The sequence below is a fragment of the Apostichopus japonicus genome, chromosome 9 (genome assembly GCF_037975245.1).
Source record: "Apostichopus japonicus isolate 1M-3 chromosome 9, ASM3797524v1, whole genome shotgun sequence".
NCBI lineage: Eukaryota > Metazoa > Echinodermata > Holothuroidea > Aspidochirotida > Stichopodidae > Apostichopus > Apostichopus japonicus.
This window is the reverse complement of record NC_092569.1, coordinates 13,263,347-13,281,588: the sequence shown is the minus strand read 5'-3', so window position 1 is coordinate 13,281,588 and position 18,242 is coordinate 13,263,347. Positions and strand designations below refer to the sequence as shown.

At 39.4% G+C, this 18,242-nt stretch overlaps 1 protein-coding gene across 9 annotated transcripts; it reads left to right on the top strand.

The window, feature by feature from the left end:
* The first annotated feature begins 4,232 nt into the window (after window positions 1–4,232).
* On the top strand, window positions 4,233–18,240 carry LOC139974175 (nuclear transcription factor Y subunit gamma-like). 9 transcript variants are annotated; one of them, XM_071981141.1, is made up of 11 exons: window positions 4,233–4,389; window positions 5,953–6,094; window positions 7,548–7,619; window positions 8,462–8,575; window positions 9,116–9,214; window positions 9,557–9,718; window positions 12,327–12,386; window positions 12,963–13,121; window positions 14,732–14,854; window positions 15,824–15,927; window positions 16,103–18,240. In XM_071981141.1, exons 2-11 carry the CDS (start codon window positions 5,981–5,983, stop codon window positions 16,110–16,112), a joined length of 1,017 nt encoding a protein of 338 aa, XP_071837242.1. In that variant the 5' UTR covers window positions 4,233–4,389; window positions 5,953–5,980; the 3' UTR covers window positions 16,113–18,240. The 9 variants fall into 9 exon arrangements, with proteins under 9 accessions (XP_071837242.1, XP_071837241.1, XP_071837248.1 ...); XM_071981140.1 differs by having other exon boundaries at window positions 15,981–18,240; XM_071981147.1 differs by having other exon boundaries at window positions 12,963–13,097; window positions 14,750–14,854; window positions 15,824–16,757.
* Window positions 18,241–18,242: the final 2 nt, after the last annotated feature.

Sequence of the window (18,242 nt, the reverse complement as noted above, 5' to 3'; positions counted from 1 at the left end):
AATTGCCAAAGATGGAGTTGAGGGAAATACATATCACTCCAAGCCCTGTACAGCTAATATGGTACAGTGGGCTTGTCGCTCAAGTCCCCGCTAATAACAGGGCCAGCAGGTCCATTGTTTGCTTTGTTGATACAGGTATAGTAAACGGACCCCCCCCCCCAACCAACCAACCCACCCACCCCCTCACCTACCAGGCTTTCACATCTGCAATTTGCAATACAAATCACCATCGACAGTGTTTCCTGATTTATAGACTGGATAATAGGAGCCATGATGTTAATTTGACCGTTATGCTTCTTTGCATAACACTACAAACCCGATTATCCTGGCCACCAGGATCATATTAATATAGTGGGAGTTGAAGAGCAGCCCAGCGAAAATTTGACAAATTTCCGGATGGGTTTTCTTCAATTTGTTAAAATAAAGAATACAAACAATTTAAATATTTTGTATTTATTACTAGGATATCCAAATTGTAGCTTCGAAATTATTGACTGTGTCGTTTCGCTGCGAAGATCCAACTTGAAAATTCACCACTCCCCAGCCCCTCCACACGTCACCCTTTTGGAATCTTTAAAAACAAATGTTTTTAAGAAGGAATTTGAAATAGCTGATATCGAAACAAAGCTACGTTATATTTGATTGTGGTTTTGTAACAAATGTTTCATTCTTTGACTGATGATATCAATCAGGTACCGTACTACTATAAGAAATTCAATGGAATTATCTATAAAGATTGCACTAGGTCTCGTCATAATGACGTCACTCATTAAATACGTGACTTACACTATATATACTAAGATTGCGTGTCGTGATTTAAGGTAGCATACGCCCATTAAAAGCCCCATTGTTTCCCATCACTAGATAGCTGACAAGTTGGCCTTTCATGGCACCATCAACTTTCCGTACCATGACCGTGCAGACTTTTTGCTACGAGAGCCGGAACTTTTCGTCACTTGTTAACAAACCTCTTTACTCAGTCGTAAACAATCTTCGTACGCTGCTCCTGGGAGGGCTAAACTGATCTAAAATTGCCTCAATTTACCCATTTTTAAACCACATGTGCTTCCATTCATGTTCTTTAACATCCAAGCCACACTTTAACAAAAAGCACATCCTAATTGATAACATCGTAAAAAGGTTGTTCTCCTGCTCCTAATTGGCACCTTTCCTGATTGATTGATTGATTGATATAGACGCCAATAGGAATATGCCACCCTATAATGTACGCCTATATAGAAACATGGCATAGAGATGGCGCTATTTTAATACATTTTCTAAAATATTTTTGATATATTGTGATGGCATGTGTAAGCTTCCGTACAAATTGTAAGACGCGAAAATACGCGAATTATATACACATATACATAAACACAGCATATACATGCACACAAATCTTGACGTGAATTGATCCTTCTTTTGAAGGAAATATTATCCAAATTACCAAAATTGGGCTTGGATCTTCAGGTCGCGGTTCGAATCCCGGTCTAGCCATAAATATGCTTCTTCTTTCGATTGTCTAACATTTCCCAGTCAGTTTTCAGTAGTTCATTAATTACTTGTTAGATGTAAATGCATTGGTCGCTGATGTCTAACTGTACCATAATATGAACAAAATTTCTCAAAGGGGGGGGGGGTGGGGGAGGAGACACCCATCACGAGAGCATCCATGGTGTTGAGGAGGTTGTACATCACACTCACCCCCCCCCCCCCCCACCAACTTTTGTTTACCTCAAACAAATATTCGAAATGATTTATTAGTACATCATTTTAACTATAGGATCCATTATCCAGCAAATTCGTATTCGTATTTTCATAATCTATTTGATGGGACATAAACAACAACAACAAAACGCCGTGACATAACTATTGCTGGGTCCTGAACTGGTTGTACTTTTACGTATTTGGAGAGACAATACTGTAACGGTAAGTGTATATATATTTATTTCATTCTCTGTCTCGTTTCCAATTATGACATGCGCTCTAATCTATCCTAATCTTACCGAATTTCAGCACTGTGCCCAGCCGTACTAACCCATAATCATGCGTGAAAATGTCCCAATCCCAATGTAATAGGATTGTGGATTTGTTTGGTTTGAAAATTGCCCTAAGACGGAGTTCAATAAATAATCAGTGGCGGACATGCCCCCTCCTCCCCTCCCCTCCATGTCAGTTTGCGCTACATCAGATACTAAATACATTTTTACGTCTAAATCCCCATAATATGAACAACATTTTTCAAAGGGGAGGGGACACGGTTGCCGGACAACTACCCCCCGGACAAATACCCCCGGACATATACCCCACTGACTCATACCCCCGAGACAAGTACCCCCTGAAAATCAACCCCCGAACAAAAACCCCCGAGGACGAATACCTCCGAGGACAACTACCCCCGGGACAACTACCCCCGGACATACACCCGAGGACAATTACCCCCGAGGATAAATACCCCCATACAATTACCCCCTGGACTTATACCCCCGAAGACAATTACCCCGAAGACAATTACCCCCTATTCCCGGCAATTACCTCCGAGAAAACTAAACCCGCGCAAAAACACTGACACAGATACCTCACCCAGGTTACTACCCGAACTAAACCAGAATACGCCCAAATGCCCCCCCCCCGCCCCACCCGAGCACGTGAACCAGGCGGACATTTTGCTGGTGAACCCCGTAGTACGAAAGCCATTAGGGACATGAAAGAAAATGTTCTTAATCTGATATATCAGATTATTATTCTAGCTGATATAAACATATTTAATAGTGCCATATAAAGCGTTACACAAAACTAACATAACATAACATAACAAATCATCAAGTAAAATTACTCAGAAGAAAACTTAATAATGGTAAGTCACAATAAGCCGGAATTGTTCGGAGAATAATGATACAGATTAGTGTCACTATAACTAATAGTAAATTAATAGTTACTACCATCAGTGACCAATGCCCCCCCCCATCCCCCTCGTGCTTCTTCAACCGCCGACCCCATCTATCTTGCCCCGGGCCTCGGTCCATTGTCAAACACTATCCAGGAGTTTTGGGGGCTTATATATGAATAACTCTAATCTTTTTAAAAAGTCGTGAGGAGGGTGAAAGTGCCAGGGCACACAACGACCCTAGTGGTGCCAGTTTAACCGGCACCGTGACCCAATTGTAAATATCCTCTCGCAGTTGCCCAAGGGACCATGGTATATGTTGAGGCCCGCGGGAAACTAAAACTCGAAAAAAGACCTGCGTATCGCATCCGTCCCCTATAGTTAACGGCATATGTCCAGGGGCATATTCGTCCGGGGTATTTATCCGGGGGGTAATTGTCTAGGGGTATTCGTCCGAGGAGGTAGTTGTCCGGGTGGGTAGTTGTCCGGGGTCTTTTTTGTCCTCCGGGGGTAATTATCCGGGGGCATCTGTCCGGGTGGTAGTTGTCCTGGGGGAATTGTCCGGGTGGTATTTGTCCGGGGGTAATTGTCCGGTGGGTAATCGTCCGAGGATTTTTGACTGGGGGTAATCATCTGGGGGGTATTTGTCTGGGGGCCCCCTATCCGAAATAAAGCCCCCTCCAGGCGAGGATCCCGGTGTTATAGAGGTTGTACACCCCCCCCCCCCCCTCCCGTGTTTTACTTGACACAAACGTTCAAAAGGATTTATTAGTACAGCAGTTGCCACTAGACCAAATTACAGACCTAATCTATATGCTTCGGTCTTAATGTTCAATTTTGCCTACTAGAGAGGGGAGGGAGACCCCACTCCCCTACATGTCTTCTTCATTTATCCCACAGCCACGAAGAGGGGTAGAGCCTAGATGGTGTCATCAAAAAGTCATTTCAATGTAAGCGTTATTATTTAACTTAAATGCTCATAAATGTAAATGAAATAGAATAGGGAGAAAACAAATTGTGTTTTCCCCATACCACTAAGCCTGGCTGCGTGTCTTATAGTAGTACTAGAATTCCAAAGCATTGAAATCTATTGCTGATTGCTAGATCGAACGAAACTGAAGGGAAATTGCCCGAAAAATCAATGAGGTCAACTAGATAAAAACAAAAGTAAAAAGATGGCTAGGAGTGTAATGAATATACCTTCATCCTCACGTAACGTGTATGAAGTTCCACGACAGGATAATAATGAGCTGACGAGGCTACAGGCATGTTAGTATGTTGCTATTCATGCAGTACTATGTGTACGCGTTTATTAAAACTAAGTTCATGCCCGCAGACTATTTATGCTCTTCGCGCTACTACTGCTACTCACGTATTGTACGTAGCGGCATAATGTAACGGTTTATATGGGTACGTACGTTTTATTGTACTGAATACATCAGTGCAGTTGATTGGTACCGTACAAGCCTATACGCTAACAACTGGGAAACAATCTCTACGTTCAGGTAAAAAAACATCATTTTCGATTCTTTTCCACTGTTTAAATGCAATTTTCGACTATATGGTAAGAGGCAGATCCGACCTGATTTACTGACAGGTATTCATCATGTTGTTTGGTGATCTTAAATGGTCACTGGAAGCTTTGATTTTAAGCTTCCTCGAGGATTATTCGTTACGTGATGACATTGATATGATTGGCTACTTAAATCTTGTCTTTGTGTGCCATTGGTTAATACACAAACCAATGATAGGCAACTGGTAAGTTCAGCCTAACCATTGGTCATAAGTGTCAGAATTCAATAGTGATTGGCTAAAGGGCTTTGTCCTACAGAATCATTGGTTTGGAGCAAAGGTATGTAATGGTGCATGATGGAGTGTGGATGCTTCAAAATTGGTAGAATTTGGACAAGATTCCATTAGAAGAAAGATAGGAAGCAATTATTTTACTTAGATTCGGCCTCTCTGTGACCTTCAGAAAAATATGCTAGATAGTCCTAAATTGGTCACTCAAGATGATCATTGCCAATTCCCTGCTGAAAGTTTCATGAGCCCAAATTCGTAAGTTATTAATCGTTTGCGATTGCCATAGTATTAGTCATTTCTTCAAACATGTTTACAATTATTCCATTACTGGCAAGGTTCACATTTATTGGATGTCAGATCGAGTGTGTCGATTGCGGTGTAGTTTAATTTCAATGAGCAAAATATGTGCCTGCCATCGCACTAGGCTAGAGCCTAGCCTAAAACGTTGAACGTACTTCTACAAAAAACTCTTGCATACTCACACTGCTACAAGTTGTAACATCTATTCATTGTTTGCACTTTTGCTTTTCTTAGTGATAGTATTTGTAGTAACCTCGTAGATCAATTCAAAAGTTTGTGAATGACAATGAAGGATTTTAAGAAACATGTTAGATTGAAAGTTGTTCACAGTTTTTGTTTGGTAGAATGTTTTAACATGAGTTAGACACCACATGTTAAGACACGAAAGAGCAAATGAAGACAGTGCACCACAGAGAAAGATTTGTGTAGACTCTATTTCTGCATTTAAAAAATGACAGTGATAACGTCATAACTGTAACCAAGTAATCACGAGAAGAGCTATGCGATTAATTGACTACAAAGGAAAGAGTCAACTAATACTAGCACTAGCAACAGGATAAACTACAGGTGTACAAGTGAGTGAATAAAATCATCTAGGCCTACCATAGGATGTCATAACACAATTTTACAGTGTAAAATAGCCAAATTGGGACACAATCACGAAGATGTGTACATCGCAGTTTTTGTTATGTATACAGTGGAATCTTTGTGTTCAGGGTATTACTGTACAAGCCGGAGAATGTGTCTCAATGTTGACACAATTTACTTTGCTGTCACTTATGATGTTGGTGAAGGTTAATGAGCACAGAACACCCCTCCTCCCCCCCCCCCCCCCCAAATGTTTGGTTTACCAAGAACGTAGCAAGCACAGAGCATTCCTACCAAGCTCTCCCGCGTTTGTGCAAATCTTTTTTATTTTATTTACGAATACTGCACCATTTTACACATGTTTGGATCTCTCCTAGGAAGCTTTAGAACTCGTAATCTACAGACATGGATACGAGTCGAGATGCAGCTGACACTTCACCTGCCGTGCCGTCTGAGGCACAACTCAACCAACAGAGTTTCTGGCAAAAGCATTTAGAAATGATTCGAGCCCTCAAACATGTAAGTAAACCTTGTTGTACCATTTGATGTGTAAATTAGTAATGATCATATCTTACTTACATATCTGTAAACTATAGCTCCTGTCAGAACTGTTAGCTCGTTCATGTCATTATTTGACATAGCGCATTTTCCACCGGATATTACTCGCAGTACTACGTACTACGTTCATGTCATTATTTGACATAGCGCATTTTCCACCGGAAATTACTCGCAGTACTACGTACTACATTTCTGCCCAGACTCAGAATAATGCTCTCCGTTATAATCTATACAGCTAATAGAGGTGGGGTATTCTTGAGAAACTGCAAGCCAATTCGTCTTGAATAATTAATGCATTCATTGTTATCTCAATTCTCTAAAAGGAAGTCTGTGAATGTGAAAATTAATTGTTTTGACCTTCAGTTAAGGATGCACCGGATCCAAATTTTTGGATCCGGCCGGAACCGGATTTGCCGGATAGTACATGAAATCCGGCCGGAACCAGATTTTGTCATTACACAAAAGTAAATCATTAATAAGAAGTAAAAGTAGAAACAAGGAGCAAATCTTAGGTGAGGTATAGGCATATTAAAGAAGGTGAAATTAACCGTTGAGAAAATTAAATTAAACATGTTAAACCTAATTTTTCCTTACTTTGAATGTTTTTATTAATTTTTGGAAATAGTTTACATTGATTTAAGTTAATACCAACACCTTTTTAAGGAATAATTCAGGCCAGATTTTGAAAAAGATCCGGACAGATTTTGAAAAAGATCCGGCCGGATTTTGAAAAATATCCGACCAGAACCGGATAATTGCTCACTATCCGGCCGGATAGTCCGGCCGGACCGGATATCCGGTGCATCCCTACTTCAGTTGTAAATTAACTAATTCTATATATATTTGACTATTTCTATAAGTGAATCAGGTGAAATAGACTACTGTTGGTTTACTGGAAGACATGATTGTAGGGAACTGGAAGTGATGATTTTAGGGGAACTGAATAGACGACAGTGAGATTACATTATCTCGTAACTTCTTCATATTCAAATTGTGTATTTTGGAGCTTCCCTCGACTGCGGTCAGCGATCTCTGTGAATATAATGATCTGGACGCTCCTAATCAGTGAGTTGTTAATTGCCAGTCCGATACAAACGGTTTTGTGTCCCACAAATTTTTAATATGTGCATTTGTATATACACACATGTAGTGTGTACTGTACAGTGTGTATCTACTTTCAACAATTCCGGTGCAATGTCAATGAAACTATTGTAGCAGCAGACTAGGTTTTCATAAACACCTGCTTGAGCTCTGGGTAGCAACGAATATTGTTCTTCAATTACCAAAATGCTTTTCTTAATATATTTTGTATGCATTCTCTAAATTATATTCCAAGTCATGATCTATCATGGATATGGGAATATGCTGATCATTTTCTGCAAAACGTCACTTTTTCTGTTTCCTCTTCTCTCAGACGGATTTTCGGACTCAAGAGCTGCCCTTAGCAAGAATTAAAAAAATCATGAAACTGGATGAAGATGTGAAGGTAATGTTGTGTGATCCTCGTAACTAGTGCATATACTGTAGACATATATGTCTACAGTATTAGCTTCAATAGTTTGTAGTTTAGTCTTTCAGCTGAAGCATAGCCTAGACTGGATTTGGCTTGAATTGCAATGCAGTCACTAATGTTTGATTTGTTTGTTGGAGATGCACAGAGTTGAGTGAACTTACCAAGTCACAACTTGATTCGTCTTGTGTGCTATACAGTAGTAGCAAAGCTGTATGAAAGTTAAAAACTTATTACGGACTATATGCTTTATGTGACACAATGCCACTTGGACCCTCAAAGTGTTTTCTCTCCCTATGGAAGTTCCAGGAATTACAAAGGCAGGGATCAAAGACAATTTATATTATTCAATAACCTAAAAACTCTCTGATATTTAATTTTTAAGTTAACGTTACCGCATCCTGTTTGACTGAATACGTAAGCAATGGCGGCTTACTGTGCATTGTGGTGATGCATTCAAAATGAGCGTATTCAGCCAAACAGGAAGTGGTGAACTTAAGAAATGAATATTAGAGAGTTTTAGGTTACTGAATAATATAAATTGGCTTGATGCCTGCCTTGTTCATCCTTATTGCTAACTGCACCCCTCAAGTGTTAATATCCATGAATTATCTGGATGGTTATATTGTAGGAAGAAGCCTGGGAGGATTTCTTTTTTTGGAAACTTTAATTGTGACAGAAGTTGGGGCCAATTACATGTTATTGTAAGTTTCCACCAGTTGTTACGCATAACCGTCTTAGTATTCCTGCAAGTCTAATAGGATATGATATTCAATCTCCAAATTGTGAAACAGATTTCCAATTCATATTTCTTGCAGATGATCAGTGCAGAGGCTCCAGTACTCTTTTCTAAAGCTGCTGAAATATTTATCGCAGAACTATCGTTGCGAGCCTGGCTTCATACTGAAGACAACAAGAGAAGGACTCTACAGGTATAGAAAGGCTCGATAAATCACATCTGTCCTTGTTATCCCCCCCCCACCCCCTCCCCCACAGACACACCCAGTACTGGCTATCAAGAGGGTTGATTGCCTTTGAGTGAACCAGAAATAGAAGATAACTTGGTCGTTTTACAAAATCGAAACAAATTCTTCGTGCAAATATGATCACAAAACATACTGTACTCGCAATTGGTTTAGGTCAATTGGTTCAGCCACCTCAGCATCACTCACTCTTATTTATATGGTTCTCCACAAGGTTAAGTGCTTGGCCCTTGGTTGTTTTCTCCTTACAATCTATCAGTTTGTGATACTCTTCTATAATACAAAAAATGAACCGTACGAATACAAATCGTGAGTTTTAATTGGCCAAGCTATTCCTTGACCCCTCATTCCCTCCCCCCCCCCCTCCCCTCACTCCATGTTTCCCAATGTCAAAGATTTGGTAAATATCACTCAATGCAGCAGAAGTTCCTTTTTAAAGCACATCCCACTTTCTCACGCATTTCATTTGGATTCTTTTTTACATTACAGCGTAACGACATTGCCATGGCGATCACAAAGTACGATCAGTTTGATTTCTTGATCGATATAGTTCCGAGAGACGAGCTCAAACCACAGCCTAAAAGACCGGTAAGTAAAAAGTATGGGAGAACGAACAATGATGCTGATCGCTACCTGAGAAGAAAAAGTTCCACCTTGGTAATGGAGTGTGAAACAAATTTGATGAGTTCAAGTGGGTATATATGCTAGGAGTAAACCTTGTAGTTAAAATAGCAAGAAACCAGCAAAATGTAGTATAAAGTCTGAACCTGAAAATATATTTTTTTAAATTTATTTATTTATTTATTTATTTATTTATGTAATAATGTTTTCCTGTCTTTTACTTCTTTTAGTTTTGTTCATTTCTAATTTTTCCTTTCATAACTGAAGAAAGGTTGCAATTCTATAATTTTTTGATTCTCGTTGTTGCAGGAGGCAGCAGTGGCTCAGACCACTTTATCGTCTGACCAGGCCCAATATTTCCTTCAGTTTGCTCAAAATCAGGGCACAATGATACAAATACAGACTCCAACTTCACAGGCCTCAGGAACGACCGCAAGTACTCAAGCAAGTCAGCTATCATCACAGCCCCAGGTAAGACTTTCTCAACTCTCAAGGATTATGTAGTCAGAATCTCTGAGTCATTTGTATCTCCTGAGTCTGTTTTGGAATGTTCTTGCTAGGCAAGTGCTAGCTAGCACTAACACTGGGGCAGTTGATGAAATTAGCAACTCATTACTGGTAATTTGAACGTTTAATATTCTGATCGTGCTATGCACGGCCTCAGGAAGAGCTCTCAGTGCTGCAGCCGGTCAGAGCTGATAACATCACAGTGCCAGGTAAGACTATTTTGTCAGCTATCGTGCCCTGATTGATAGCATCACAGCCCCAGGTAAGACTATTTGGTCAACTATCATGCCCTGATTGATAGCATCACAGTGCCAGGTAAGACTATTTTGTCAGCTATCATGCCCTGATTGATAGCATCACAGTGCCAGGTAAGACTATTTTGTCAGCTATCATGCCCTGATTGATAGCATCACAGTGCCAAGTAAGACTATTTTGTCAGCTATCATGCCCTGATTGATAGCATCACAGTGCCAAGTAATACTATTTTTTCAGCTATCGTGCCCTGATTGATTGCATCACAGTGCCATGTAAGACTATTTTGTCAGCTATCATGCCCCTGATTGATAGCATCACAGTGCCAGGTAAGACTATTTTGTCAGCTATCGTGCCCTGATTGATAGCATCACAGTGCCAGGTAAGACTATTTTGTCAGCTATCGTGCCCTGATTGATAGCATCACAGTGCCAGGTAAGACTATTTTGTCAGCTATCATGCCCTGATTGTCTTGTTAGCTAGATTCTCCAAGTCTTTTTTAATCTTTTTAAAAGTGCTCGCCTCTAACTAGATGACTGATATTCTAGTGATAGTGTTGCTACGATAATCGTTTTCAATATCGGTATCGGCCGATATTTGCAATATCGGCAGCATATCGGTATCGGTAAAATTTTGCCTAATTGCCGATAACAGCAAACCAATATTGAACTTTTCTTTTTAACAGCAGAGCTACTTCTTTATACTTGCAATGATCTGTTTATCTGCCCAAGACGATCCATTTCTTTAGCGTCAGTTAAACTCAGATTCATTTTCGATTAATATTCATGGCAACCTAACCCTCCATAACCTCTAAAAACATGTCTACGGCGCGCGAATATAACCAATGACCTTCGTGAACCTTGGCCTACACACAGCATTAGTGCAGCATAATACACTGTACTAACCATTCATTTTCTCGAAGGCCTCCGTGAAAACCTTGAACATGATGTTTAACCGCACAGTTCAGCAAAGTTGGAAAACCTTGTTCAATTTCCCGCGAACACAAAATACTGACAACTTTTTTTATTTAAATTGTCACGAAACTGATAAATTTTAAAATGACAAGTTAGAGTACCTATATAATTTTATAAAATGAAAAGAGATTTAATCTTTCAATCTTTCAATCTTTAAAATGTGCAACTTACAAAACTTCCGATATTATGAAACAAACAACGTTCAGCAAAGCCGTGTTTCTAGACTGCCTAACAATGAATAGCGTGCACTATGCGTACATTTTTACAACTGCAGTGTTTAACCCTATACCCAACTACCACGGTGCCTGTGCTGTTAATTTTCCCAGGTACCTTCCCAATCACTGTGAGCTCATCCCCTGTGTAACACCTGTTTGTTAACATTTTTTGGCACGTTGCCAAGGAACTTTTTAGTTACGTGAGATCTGTAACCGCCGAGGTGGTTAGGCTATTTGTTATATACTTAACTATGGTAGGATATTATTTTTTCCGTATTTTTGGAAATTCTAGAAAATACTTTCTTTTCCCCCCGCTTAACAACAGATGTGGTCTTATGGTTTATTCATATATGGATGCACTAGAGCTTTGTTTACATGACATTAGTTGCATTTAGTACGATATGCCAGTTTTGCGTGAATTTTTCGAAAGTGTTTTGCTCGATCTTTCGTAATATTTGAAAATGTGTACCACCTTACTTTCCGTACACAATTGGTCATTTCTCTACTGATTTTCAGTTTTTATTCCTCTACGGTCAAGTGAATAAGTTGTACATTGCGTATAAACTCAATAAATTATAACTTTTACATTGTGATCGACAGTTCGTAACCTAATTAAGATGCAATTTTGCAAGCATACGTTAACACTGTAAGCAACTTGTAAGTCTTTACGATGTTAAGGCTCACATTTACTGCGTCCATTTTATTTTGTCTGTTAAAAAGTATCGTATCGGTATCGGACCGATATTGGGATGATAATATCGGATATCGGCCAAAACCGATATTGGTGATATCGGCGCAACACTATCTAGTGATATTTAACTCTTTGGAATAGTCACATGAGTTTGACAAGATACAGTCGTAAACGGTTGGACACTTTGCTTTTGACGATGGAATGTGACAGGTGGTCTCGTATTGGATGTGAATCTGTTTTACAGTTTTGTGCTTCCGGTGTTGTCCATTCAGCCAAGAATAGTATAGTATCTGAACCATAACCTTTTACTTGGCAGTCTGTGCTTAAAGTTGCAAACAGAAATCCTATCAATACTGCAGTAATATGGTCTAAAAACTGTCTGTCTATTTTGACTAGATTTAAAGTATAAATAAACAGTTTGTTTTCTTTTCTCTCTGCAGTACATAACAGTGTCTGCCAATCCTGCAACAGGTGGTAATCAGTTACAAACTGTGCAACAAGTAAGTGACACTAAAGACGTTTAGTATGTAATCCGTCAGTTTTGTAAGTTACATTCCATCCTGAATCCTGGATCCCATAACAATACAGGTAGTTCATAAACTGACCTTGTCAAAGTCCATTTCCAAATAACGGAAGAACGAAGAAAAGTGTCAGATTTGCCATCTATTTGTGACTAATACCCTTGCACACTGGTATTTGATTACAATGTAGGATATTTGATGCCCTCTCATATGTAGCATAGGTTGAAGTCTGTTGTTGACATTTGGTTAAACTGTAGGATATTTGATGCCCTTTTCATATGAACAGCAATGGTTGAAGTCTGTCGTTGACATTTGGTTAAACTGTAGGATATTTGATGCCCTTTTCATATGTACAGCAATGGTTGAAGTCTGTTGACATTTGGTTAAACTGTAGGATATTTCATGCCCTTTTCATATGTACAGCAATGGTTGAAGTCTGTTTCTGACATTTGCTAAAACTGTAAGGATATTTGATGCCCTTTTCACATGTGCAGCATCGGTTGAAGTCTGTTGTTGACATTTGCTTACATTGTAGGATTTTTGCTCCCTTCATAGGTCTCAGCAGTGTCAACAGATGCCCAGTCCAGCGGTACCACCACACAACTGGTGACATCAGGAGGGCAGACCATACCGATCCAACTCCCCGCTGGAAGCATACAGCAGCTGGTGTCCAACGCTGCAGGAACAGAGGTACCTCAGGTATTGAGAGACATGGTATGAAACCGGGTCATTCCATATTGACTTAGCGTAATAACTGACAGTTTTAGTGATATGTTGTTCTCTGGAAGCACTTAAATGCAGCTCGATTGTAATTTCTAGAATCAGATACGAAGTTTGACTAAGCCTTAAACAAAAGGTAATTTCAGGGTTCAGATGATACATTGAGCCTTATGAGAATGACATATTACTGAAGGTTAGTTATTCCCCTGACCTTAAATGGAATAGCCATGTTTCTGCCATTTCTTGTAGTTAAGTTTGTAGTTACTCCAGATGAGTTTATTGTAGGGCAAGGGTTCAATTTTGGAACCCTCCATGAAATCTCTCCTTATGGTACCCTTCATGCAATATCTTCCTATGGGACTCTTCATGAAATCTCTTCCTACACCTCTTCCTCCATGAAACCTCTCCCGATGGTACCCTGCATGATTATATCTCCCGATGGTACCCTCCGTGAAATATCTTTCTATTGTACCCTTCATGAAATCTCTTACTATGGTACTCTCCCTGAAGTCTCTCCCTATGGTACCCTCCATGAAATATCTCCATATGGTACCCTACATGATATCTTTCCCTATGGTACCCTCCATGAAATCTCTTTGGTACCCTGCATGAATCTCTTTCTATGGTACCCTCCATGAAATCTCTCCATATGGTACCCTACATGATATCTTTCCCTATGGTACCCTCCATGAAATCTCTTTGGTACCCTGCATGAATCTCTTTCTATGGTACCCTCCATGAAATCTCTCCATATGGTACACTCGATGAAATCTCTCTCTTTGTATGGAATGTTCTTGATAATTATTGGATAAATCTGTCTACTAAATTCTGTCAGACTAAATATGACAATTTTGTGTGCCAATGATGTTTGTCACACTACTACAGCATGCACATTCTACATCTACTAATGGTAACATTGTTACAGACTTGTTGATAATTTACCATGTGCGCATAGTGCATAATGCCTGTATGTTATCATTAGTCATTCAGTACAATGGCGGTAATATGGTGCAAAATTAATATTCTTTCAATTTTATACCCATCGTGTCACAATATCTGTCTGTCTAGTGCATTTATATCTTTTTGTACTTGGACTATGAAAAGTTTTGGCACAAAGAGTTTTTGGCTGATTTGGTGACCAGTTTATAGTTATGAATACTTGCAGGCATTGATAGAGGGCAGAGCTGGTGCATTACCTCATAAGCATAAATACTTATCTGTACCATAGGCTTCATTTACATATGAATAGGGTGGCAAAAATGGTTGTGGGCTGGTTGGGTGAACAGTTTAAGGTTATGAAATATTGCAGGCATTGATAGAGGGAAGAAACTGGTGCATTATGTCATAATCATAAATAAAATCTGTACCATAGGCTTCATTTACATATGAATAGGTTGGCCAAAAGGGTTCTGGGCTGGTTGGGTGAACAGTTAAGGTTATGAAAAATTGCAGGCAATGGTTGGGTGGAAAAGCTGGTGCATTAATTACCTTATAATCATAAATAATTATCTGTACCATAGGCTTCATTTACAACATGATATTGATCTGGTCCCCATATGTTGATGATAATCAGTTAACTGTTGCATGTGTCCCTTCTCATTTAGCTACAAATTAACCAACAGGGAGGTATACAGATAGTACGACCTCAGGGGGTGACACTACAGCAGGCAAATGGACAACAGCAAATCAACGCCCAGGACCTGGTGGCTCAGTTAACAGGTCAACAGGTCAGTCAGTAAATGCTAGCTATGACTCATATACAATATTTGATTAAGGTTACCTCATGTAATTGGGGGGAGGGTGGGAATACTTAGATTTCATAAGCATCAACTTCAGCCAAGCATCTTACTCAACTAGAGGAATGCCTAACGTATAACACATCCATTCAGTTAAATATTCTTACACGTAAAAGCCCAGTCCTTAACACAATGCCATGGCACATCCATTCAGGTAATTATTCTTACATGTAAAAGTTGAGTCCTTAACACAGTGGCAGGACACAACCTTTCAGTAACATCGATACATTGTGTTTATGTATGACTGAAGCTATTATTGCTTCGTGTTTGGAACCAGATTACTTTGGTTTTCCGGTCACTTTTGGTCAGAGGGTGGAGTCTGTAAACAAACTACTTTCTGCTTGTAGCTAGATTGGTCTGTAGGCCTGCTGTAGTCCCCTTAGCATGGGTTTTATCTGGGCAGTAGTGAAGTTAATGTAGGCCTGCAGCAGCATGGTCGTTGTGTGTGTGTGTGTGGTTTAGTCTGCATGCTACACTGCTTTCTGCTCGCAGACGGGGCGTCTCTATTACCATGATGGATTTAATTCTAAAGCCTGTCCCATTTTGGATGCTAGCTTGAATGAATCTGGTTTGTAGCATGACTACTTTGCTTTTGTTTGCAGATTTGGTTTCACTTCAAAACAATCTGTTGTCAGTCTGGCAGTTGTAGTGGGGGTGGGGGCTGAGATGGGGGTTTTGCTCTCGCTTTCATGGCTGAATAGATAAGACAGAGCAGTTATCTGGAGGTAGTATTCAATAGCTTCCAGTATTGACTTTTGTATTAATTATTTAATATTTAGTTTAATCTCTTTGAGTAGTTTCCCATTCTGTAGTAGTCCTCCTAATTGAAAAATAATTTGACAGTCATTTTGGAATGAAACAAAAAATATATGAACATCTGTTTTTTTCCCTTCCAAACAGCAACAAGTGTTCCAGATACAACAGTTACCATTGCAATCTCAGGCTGGACAAACACAACAAGTGTTCCTATCAGGTGCAACCACAGATACAACAGTAAGCATTGCCGATCAGTAGATCGGACAATGAAATGATCAACAGATACAACAGTATGCATTGCAGATCAGTAGATCGGACAATGAAATGATCGACAGATACAACAATCAGCATTGCAGATCAGTTGATTGAACAATGAAATGATCGGACAATGAAATGATCGACAGATACAACAGTCAGCATTGCAGATCAGTAGATCGGACAATGAAATGATCGGACAATGAAATGATCAACAGATACAGCAATAAGCGTTGCAGATCAGTAGATCGGACAATGAAATGATCGGTAGATCTGATCAACATTTCTGACAAGTTGAAAGAAGAAGAAGTTGATCAAGGAGAGTCAAGGAAATATCAGTGATCGGTACATGTGATGTCACAGATCAGTGTAGATCTGATACAGTTTATTATGTGACAGATTGCAATGGAAGGAAAGTGAAAAGAAATTGTCAGCGATCGGTACATGTTATGTCACAGATCAGTGTAGATCTGATCATCACAGGTTGTAATTCTGAACATTTTATATGAAAGTTTAGAATGGAAGGAGAGTGGAAAGAAATTGTCAGCGATTGGTACATGTGATGTCACAGATCAGTGTAGATCTGATCATTCTATATATCCTCCAATTACAACGAACGCAGTCTGACTGGAAGTGGATAATGAGCTAGTTTAAAGAGTCTTTCTGATGTGTTATAGTCTGTTGCTGCAGCAGAATATAGGTGTCCAAGTCAAGTTTGGGATCATTTTGACTTGTGATATTTATCCTGAAGTTTTATCTTTTAGTATATGCAAGTTTGCAACACCAGAGAGGAAGAAGGGGGTTGATGGGTTGAAGAGTGGGGGGGGGGGGGTGAGAAGTTAAAATACAGTTATGTGGGTTACTTTAATGTGTAATGAATACTTGGGTGAAATCAACTGATTAGTGTTGCTACCTGCTGATGTGATTTTTTTTTTTTTTTTATGGGGAAAAAAGTATTTGGTGCTTGCATGGAAAAATTGCATTATAATATGGAAAAGGAATGAAAGTTGATTGGAAAAGCATGAAGGTTATATAATTTTGATAAGAGACTGAAACCAACTGCTTTATATAGATCTAAGGGTCATTTCATAAATTAGGTGTCCAACTTGTGACCCTTTTGGTGGTTGTTCCTGTCACAGTGTGAATGACAACGACATCTCCAAAGCCAAGAAACCCAAGGAGCATGTAAGATAGATACTTTACGTTAGAGCATGTTAGATAGGTACTTTACGTTAGAGCATGTAAGATGGGTACTTTATGATAGAGTGGGTAGCCTGTCTGGAAAACTATTATTGTCTTTAGTAATGAGAGTAAACCATAGCTGACTCTGTGCATTGTAAGAAAAACAAGCATTACACAAAGTTGGACCCTACATATACATGGGATTACCTGAATACATAATAACACTGATGTAGTGTGTTTGTGAAACGAAGGAGTTTGGTCAAAGACTGAAAAAGTTGAAAAGCCTTTTGTCACTTTCTATTTCTTTTTGTTGGTGTTAATCATTGTGTTGGTGCTATTCTTTTATGTTATGTGATTGTTCAGGGACTGGAGAAGAGCATTGGGTTGGAGGTTGGGGAGAGTGGGGGGGGGGTTTGGATTGTTTGATGAAAAGGGAACTTGGTTAATTTACTTTATTCTGTAATTACTCTTTCCCTGCAATTAGAGGGATATTCTGGTGAAAATAATCGATTGTGTGAGAAATTTGCCGACTGCATGACTAGGTTAGAACCATATCATGATAGCATGTTTCTTCACAGAGGTATGACTAAGTTTTAGAGTTTTGTTAGTGTTCCTGGCAACAGGAGAAAGACATCGTAGTGATTGAGCTGTGAATATCTTTCATCCACAGCGGAGGATTAAGTTACTTACACAAGGAAGTGAGAGCACATAGTGACCTTAAACAGACATTCCAAAAGTGTCACATTTCTAAAGAAATATCAAGGGAAGGTTTGCAAAAGGAAAGTAAAGGTTTTGATGAACATGTGTCTAGTTTGAAGGCATCGCAGACGACCTTGTGCAATCTAGTTTCCGTAAAGAACTGTTCAGTCTCGCTAAAATTAGTCACCTTCGAATCGCACGTAATGTTGGGAACACCGTATCAGGAGATGATACTTACAAGTGAGGGAGACATTTATTCTTCCTTATTAGTGTCAAATTACTGATATCTGCTGTCAACAGAATATCCTACTTCTTGTTGGTTAGGGTTACCAACTACAGTAGGCCTACGTCCCGATTAATCGGGATTGACCCTTTTTGCTTGCAACGAAAATATATTGTGCTCCAAGCAAACTAAGGTGTCACGTTT